This window comes from Malaclemys terrapin, chromosome 12, assembly GCF_027887155.1.
Source record: "Malaclemys terrapin pileata isolate rMalTer1 chromosome 12, rMalTer1.hap1, whole genome shotgun sequence".
Lineage (NCBI taxonomy): Eukaryota > Metazoa > Chordata > Testudines > Emydidae > Malaclemys > Malaclemys terrapin.
The window spans coordinates 48932662-48941058 of NC_071516.1; the positions used below are offsets into that span (position 1 = coordinate 48932662).

The 8397-nt window shown below is 49.4% G+C and overlaps 1 gene segment (V, D, J or C); it reads left to right on the forward strand.

Annotated features, from left to right (window-relative positions):
* The first annotated feature begins 6278 nt into the window (after nt 1–6278).
* On the forward strand, nt 6279–6744 carry LOC128846330 (immunoglobulin heavy variable 4-38-2-like). The segment is given in 2 exon segments: nt 6279–6324; nt 6410–6744. Coding segments are annotated over 2 exon segments (381 nt in total).
* The last annotated feature ends 1653 nt before the right edge of the window (nt 6745–8397 follow it).

Below are 8397 nucleotides of genomic sequence, written 5' to 3' on the forward strand. Positions count from 1 at the left end.
AGAAATGTAATTTATGCTAGAAAATACTTTCTTGCAAAGGATTGACCAAAAAAAAAAAAAAAAGAAATATTCACCATGCAGATATTATCCAGAACATGAGCCTGGGTCATTTCTTCAAGGGGGTGCTGGTAGAGAACACATTGGATATGATATCAAATGGAGGGGGAGAAGGGATATTCTCAGACAATTACTGTCTTCTGAGGGCAGCAGACATACATCCACTAACTGATGTCATCCACAGCACATTAATATCAGCCGAAAGATTTCCATTTAACTCAATGCATTGGAATAAAGCCTTTACTCATGATAAATGTATCTCTGGCTGCACATTAAATGCAGTGCGTTTGCTAACAATATGATCAATCTCTACCGAACACGGGATAGTATTTAAGAGATGGGGTGAGAGAGTCAAAGGCCCAGAACCTACTGAATTTCGATGCCATTTGGGTTCTTAATTCCCTTGGGTTCTTTTGAAATCCCATCCAAACCACAGGAGAAAGGGTATATTTTCTCTTCTTCAAATATTCCTTCATTCCTAAGAAGCCGTTATCCTGCACTTATATTTGGTAGAGAATTTCAAAGTCCTTTGAGAGTGTTAAATGACCAAATGCTATTTATTTAAATTGAGTTTGTGCATTCAAATACCTTGGGCTGTTTCACACTTCGCTGAGCTGAACTCACTGTTTTGGGGGGTGGACGCATCCAACGGACAGATCCCTATGTGTAGATGCAGCTCACAACCTGTCATCTCTTATAGTCATGCTGGGAATCACCGATACAAATCCTTTCCCATCACTCAGAGTTATCACTCTTGAAGGGTTCTGGCAGCCTGCTGGGAAAGGACTGAAATGGGTAGAACACCAGGAGTATGGGGAGAGATTCAGGGTATGTCTACACTATGAAATTAGGTCGAATTTATAGAAGCCGGTTTTATAGAAATCGGTTGTATACAGCCGATTGTGTGTGTCCCCACATAAAATGCTCTAAGTGCTCTAGTCGGCAGACCACGTACACAGTACCGAGGCTAGCGTTGACTTCCAGAGCATTGCACTATGGGTAGCTATCCCACAGTTCCCGCAGGCTCCGCCGCCCATTGGAATTCTGGGTTGAGATCCCAATGCCTGAATGATGCAAAACAGTGTCACGGGGTGTTCTGGGTACATGTCGTCAGGCCCCTCCCCCTCTGTCAGAGCACCGGCAGACAATAGATTCGCGCCTTTTTACCTGGGTTACCTGTGCAGACAACATACCACAGCAAGCATGGAGCCCGCTCAGCTCACCTTCACCATATGTCATCTGGGTGCCGGTAGACGTGGTACTGCATTGCTACACAGCAGCAGCCCCTTGCCTTTTTGTAGAAGATGGCATATTATGATTGATATCCATCGTTGTCATACTGCAGTGGCTATCAGTCATGCTGCACCATCGGCTGCCAGCTTAAGATGTAAAAAATAGATTTGTTCTGTATTCATTTGCTTCCCCTTCCTCTGTGAAATCAATGGCCTGCTAAACCCAGGGTTTTCAGTTTAATCTTTGGGGGGACCATTCTGTGTGACAGTTGTTTGTGTTTCTCCCTGATGCACATCCACCTTTCTTGATTTTAATTCCCTGTACCTGTACACCATGTCGTCACTCGGCCCTTCTGCCCTCCCTCCCCTGGTCCGTCAGATACTAGTTTCACGCCTTTTTTCAGACCAGGCGCCATAGCTAGCACTGGGATCATGGAGCCCGCTCAGATCACCGCGGCAATTATGAGCACTATGAACACCACGCGCATTGTCCTGGAGTATATGCAGAGCCAGGACATGCCAAAGGAAAACCCGGACCAGCTGAGGAGGCGATTGCAGCGCAGCGACGAGAGTGATGAGGAAATTGACATGGACATAGACCTCTCACAAGGCACAGGCCCCAGCAATGTGGAAATCATGGTGTTACTGGGGCAGGTTCATGCTGTGGAACGCCGATTCTGGGCCAGGGAAACAAGCACAGACTGGTGGGACCGCATCGTGCTGCAGGTGTGGGACGATTCCCAGTGGCTGCAAAACTTTCGCATGCGTAAGGGCACTTTCATTAAACTTTGTGACTTGCTTTCTCCTGCCCTGAAGCGCCAGAATACCAAGATGAGAGCAGCCCTCACAGTTGAGAAGCGAGTGGTGATAGCACTGTGGAAGCTTGCAATGCCAGACAGCTACCGGTCAGTCGGGAATCAATTTGGAGTGGGTAAATCTACTGTGGGGGCTGCTGTGATCCAAGTTGCCAGGGAAATCAAAGACCTGGTGATATCAAGGGTAGTGACTCTGGGCAACGTGCAGGCCATAGTGGATGGTTTTGTTGAAATGGGATTCCCAAACTGTGGTGGGGCCATAGACGGAACCCATATCCCTATCTTGTCACCGGAGCACCAAGCCACCGAGTACATAAACCGCAAGGGGTACTTTTCAATGCTGCTGCAAGCACTGGTGGATCACAAGGGACGTTTCACCAACATCAACGTGATGGCCGGGAAAGGTACATGATGCTCGCGTCTTCAGGCACTCTGCTCTGTTTCGAAAGCTGGAGGAAGGGACTTTCTTCCCGGACCAGAAAGTAACCATTGGGGATGTTGAAATGCCTATCGTGATCCTTGGGGACCCAGCCTACCCCTTAATGCCATGGCTCATGAAGCCGTACACAGGCAGCCTGGACAGTAGTCAGGACCTGTTCAACAACAGGCTGAGCAATAGACTCATAGACTCATAGACTTTAAGGTCAGAAGGGACCATTATGATCATCTGGTGCCGAATGGTGGTGGAATGTGCATTTGGACGTTTAAAAGCGCGCTGGCGCAGCTTACTGACTCGCTCAGACCTCAGCAAAAAGAATATCCCCATTGTTATTGCTGCTTGCTGTGCGCTCCACAATATCTGTGAGAGTAAGGGGGAGACATTTATGGCGGGGTGGGAGCTTGAGGCAAATCGCCTGGCCGCTGATTACGCGCAGCCAGACACCAGGGCGGTTAGAGGAGCACAGCAAGGCGCGGTGCACATCAGAGAAGCTTTGAAAACGAGTTTTGTGACTGGCCAGGCTACGGTGTGAAACTTCTGTTTGTTTGTCCTTGATGAACCCTCCGCCCCTCCCACCCGGTTCACTCTACTTCCCTGTAAACCAACCACCCCACCCTCCCCTCCCCACTTCGAGCACGGCTTGCAGAGGCAATAAAGTCATTGTTATTTCACATTCATGCATTCTTTATTAATTCATCACACAACTAGGGGGATAATTGCCAAGGTAGCCCGGGATGGGTGGGGGAGGAGGGAAGGAAAAGGACACACTGCATTTTAAAACTTTAACTCTTATTGAAGGCCAGCCTTCTGATGCTCAGGCAATCATCTGGGGTGGAGTGACAGGGTTGGCCGGAGGTCCCCCCACCGTGTTCTTGGGCGTCTGGGTGAGGAGGCTATGGAACTTGGGGAGGAGGGCTGTTGGTTACACAGGGTCTGTAGCGGCGGTCTCTGCTCCTGCTGCCTTTCCTGCAGCTCAACCATATGCTGGAGCATATCAGTTTGATGCTCCAGCAGCCGGAGCATCGACTCTTGCCTTCTGTCTGCAAGCTGACGCCACCTATCATCTTCAGCCCGCCACTTGCTCTGTTCATCCCGCGATTCAGCCCGCCACCTCTCCTCTCGTTCATATTGTGCTTTCCTGATGTCTGACATTGACTGCCTCCATGCATTCTGCTGTGCTCTATCAGCATGGGAGGACATCTGGAGCTCCGTGAACATATCGTCCCGCGTCCTCCGTTTTCTCTTTCTAATGTTCACTAGCCTCTGTGAAGGAGAAACATTTGCAGCTGGTGGAGGAGAAGGGAGAGGTGGTTAAAAAAGACACATTTTAGAGAACAATGGGTACACTCTTTCGTTACAAGGTCACATTTTTCCTCTTATAGTGAGGGCCTGCCAGTTTCATGTGAGAGATCACTCACGCAGTGCCAGGCAACAGATTTCGGCTTGCAGGCAGCCATGGTAAGCCACAGTCTTTTGGCTTTTTTAACCTTCCTAACATGTGGGAATGGTTTCAAACAGCAGCGCCCTCATTTCCCATACCAAGGATGAATTGGGTTGGCCATTTAAAATGGGTTTGCAATGTAAAAGGAGGGGCTGCGGTTTCCGGGTTAACATGCAGCACAAACCCAACTAACCCCTCTCCCCCCCCACACCCAATTCTCTGGGATGATCACTTCACCCCTTCCCCCACCGCGTGGCTAACAGCAGGGAACATTTCTGTTCAGCAGAGCAGGAACGGGCACCTCTGAATGTCCCCTTAATAAAATCACCCCATTTCAACCAGGTGACCGTGAATGATATCATTCTCCTGAGGATAACAAAGAGCGATAAGGAATGGATATTGTCTGCATGCCAGCAAACACCGGGACCATACGCTGCCATGCTTTGTTATGCAATGATTCCAGACTACGTGCTACTGGCCTGGCGTGGTAAAGTGTCCTACCATGGCGGACGGGATAAGGCAGCCCTCCCCAGAAACCTTTTGCAAAGGCTTTGGGAGTACATGAAGGAGAGCTTTCTGGAGATGTCCCTGGAGGATTTCCGCCTCATCCCCATACACATTAACAGACTTTTCCAGTAGCTGTACTGGCCGCGATTGCCAGGGCAAATTAATCATTAATCATTAAACACGCTTGCTTTTAAACCATGTGTAATATTTACAAAGGTACACTCACCAGAGGTCCCCTGTGTGCCCTCAGGGTCTTGGGAGAGTTCGGGGGTTACTGGTTCCAGGTCCAGGGTGACAAACATATCCTGGCAGTTGGGGAAACCGGTTTCTCCACTTCCTTGCTGCTGTGAGATGCCTACATTACCTCCATCCTCATCTTCCTCATTCCCCAAACCCTCTTCCCTGTGTGTTTCTCCACTGAGGGAGTCATAGCACACGGTTAGGGTAGTGGTGGCTGCACCCCCTAGAATGGCATGCAGCTCCGTGTAGAAGCGGCATGTTTGCGGCTCTGCCCCGGACCTTCCGTTTGCATCTCTGGCTTTGTTGTAGGCTTGCCGTAGCTCCTTAATTTTCACGCGGCACTGCTGTGTGTCCCTGTTATGGCCTCTGTCCTTCATGGCGTTGGAGACCTTTTCTAATACTTTGCCATTTCTTTTACTGCTACGGAGTTCAATTAGCACTGATTCATCTCCCCATATGGCGAGCAGATCCCGTACCTCCCGTTCGGTCCATGCTGGAGCTCTTTTGCGATCCTGGGACTCCATCACACTTACCTGTGCTGATGAGCTCTGCGTGGTCACCTGTGCTGTCCACACTGGGCAAACAGGAAATGAAATTCAAACGTTCGCGGGTCTTTTCCTGTCTACCTGGTCAGTGCATCTGAGTTGAGAGTGCTGTCCAGAGCGGTCACAATGAAGCACTGTGGGATAGCTCCCGGAGGCCAATAACATCGAATTCCGTCCACACTACCCCAATTCCGACCCGCAAAGGCCGATTTTATCGCTAATCCCCTCGTCGGAGGTGGTGTAAAGATAACGGTTTAAAGTCGAAAGAAAGGGCTTCGTCATGTGAACGTGTCCAGGCTTAATTCGATTTAACGCTGCTAAAGTCGACCTAAACTCGTAGTGTAGACCAGGCCTCAGATTATTCCCACGCTTGGAAAGGCCAAACCATCATCACTACAGAAAAAAAAAAAAAAAAAACAACAACAAAAAACAAAAGCAAAAAACAAAACTAAAACCAGTGGCACCTTAAAGACTAACAGATGTATTTGGGCATAAGCTTTCATGTATAAAAACCCACTTCTTCAGATGCAGCAGTGGGCTTTTTACCCAGGAAAGCTTATGCCCAAATAAATCTGTTAGTCTTTAAGGTGCCACCGGACTCTTCCTTGTTTTTGTGGATACAGAGTAACGCGGCTACCCCCTGATACATCTCTACAGACACGTCCAAGAACCATGTCTCCCTGCAGCCTTTGACAATACCAGATATGATGCCCAGAGCCCAGCACGAGCCCTGAGCCGCCTGGCTCATTCCAATTTCTGCTGAAAAACCCTATGATTCAAAGTCAGTAGCTGTGGATCTGAATTTTGTGTCTCCTTTGTGCAAAGCACAGACCATTCTCATTTCCCTTTCAACCCCTCTCCTCTCTTATATCCGCTGGGTAAAACCTGCATGCAAATGCCTGCCCATGCATCTCCTGTATAAACACAAACTCCTGGCCATGGAAAGCTCAGAGGCTCTTGCATTTCTAGCTGAGAGAGGCTGTGTTCTCTGACAGTGCAATCATGAAATCCATACTTAGATTCCTTCTACTGTTGGCCACCCCCTGGTGTGAGTATTGGGTGGGACCGATCTGCACAGCACCAGGGGATGAATGGGTTGTGGGATTATTCACACGGCTCTGTCTTTTCCACAGGGGTCCTGTCACAAGTGCAGCTGGTGGAGTCAGGGCCCAGGACTGTAAAACCCTCAGAGACTCTCAGCCTCACCTGCTCCATCTCAGGCGCCTCCTCGGACACCCTGGGCAGTAGTTGTTGCTGGTGGCACTGGATCCGGCAGAGTCCCGGGAAAGGGCTGGAATGGATGGGGGATATAGAGCAAGGGGGAACAAAATACTACGCCTCTTCCCTCCAGAGTCGCATCACCATCTCCGAGAACCCTTCCAAGAACCAGTTCTCCCTGGAGCTCCGCTCGCTGACAGCTGCAGATACCGGCACCTATTACTGCGCCAGGAGCTATACAGTGACATAGAGCAAAGCAGGGACTCGTACAAAAAGGGGAAGCGAATTTCTAGTCAGCCGACATGAACATTCAGTTAGTGCTGTAGGGCATGAGACTGACAGACGAGGTATTGCCGACAGGGGGATTTCAGGAGCCACCCTGCCTTTCTTCCCCTGCATCCCACGCTACCAGCCCCTTCCACTAAGGGATTTTACACGCTCCGCTTCCCTGCGCTTCCTGCTGAAATGTGCACTGGGGACTCACTGAGACAGGGGTGACGTTGACATTAATGGTGAGATACTCTGGTTCTCAATACCAAAAGATGCTCAACACCTGCATCTCTGAGTGACATCAGTCACAGCTGTGAGCGATTGTCCACTTCTGGGAGTCAGGCTCCCTGTGACTCATGTTGGGCCCTGAAATATTCAGACTCTCAAACTCAGACACCGCGTTAGGAAATGTTGCCCCAGGGGAGCCAGTGTCAGAGGCGCTAAGCGGGCACTGCTCTGCCTGAAGTCAGTGAGAGCTGCAGGGGCCCAGCACCTCCAAAAATCAGCCTTCGAGCTGCAATGCATTATGGGAGGAGGGATAGATTTATGTTTATGTTTAGGTTTAGGGGAAAGGCACGGGACTGACTTAAGGAGATTCGGGTTCAGTTCTGGTCTCTGCCAGACACTGCCTGAGAGAAAGTGGGTATCTCAGTTCATCTCTCTCTCTGCCCAGTCCCCATCTACAAAAAAAAACCCTTCTCACTTGGGCGTCACTCCCACATCCCGCCAGCGATACACGAGGCCTTTCTTTAGCAGCAGCTGCAGCTCTTGATATGGCCAGATGGGGGCGCTGCTCCCAAGTACAATGGAATCCTACAGCAGCCAGGATGAGACAAGGAGCTGAGTCAATTATCCAGCAGCCTGTGTGGGGACAGCCCATAATTCCCGGGGTCCTGTCATATCATTCCCTGTTTCCAGGGCTTCAGGGGGTGTGACAAGTCTTATCAATGTAGGGAAAGGACCAGGAATCGGAGAGCCTTCTGAAAATTAAAGGCAATATCATGATATTGATTATCTCAAAGGAACAACAACTTTATAATCACAATAACAAACAGGAGGTGCCCAAAACTACGGTGATGGGCATCAGTAAAAGAACCTAGTCTAGTACATAGGACCGGCTATACAGGGTCAGAGCAATGGTCCATCTCGCCCAGTAGCCTCTCCTCTCACAGTGGCCAATGCCAGGTGCTTCAGAAGGAATGAACAGAACAGGGCAATTTATTGAGTGATCCATCCCCTGTTGTCCAGTCCCAGTTTCTATTAGACAGAGCTCAGGTGGTTTCAATCCCTTTCCAGGGGTGATGGCCAAGTGTCTGATCTTTATGCAAATCTCCCAGCCAGGTTCCCCGTTTAAATAGCAGCTCCTGGGTTCTTCTGGGACCCGTCTGCCTAGGGGATGAAGTGAATTTCATTTTTGTCCCTTTTCTTTTCACCTTTTACAAAAATGGAAAATGTGTTGTTACTTCTGGTTTTACTTGCTCTGTCGCCCTGTAAGTCAGGAGGAGAAATTCTGGAGAAATGATCAAACCCTGAGAAACAAAGGTCAGGATTAAACTGTAACGTGTTCTGTCTTTACAGGTGACTGGTCCCAAATAGAATTAGTCCAGTCAGGGCCAGGAGCGATGAAGCCGGG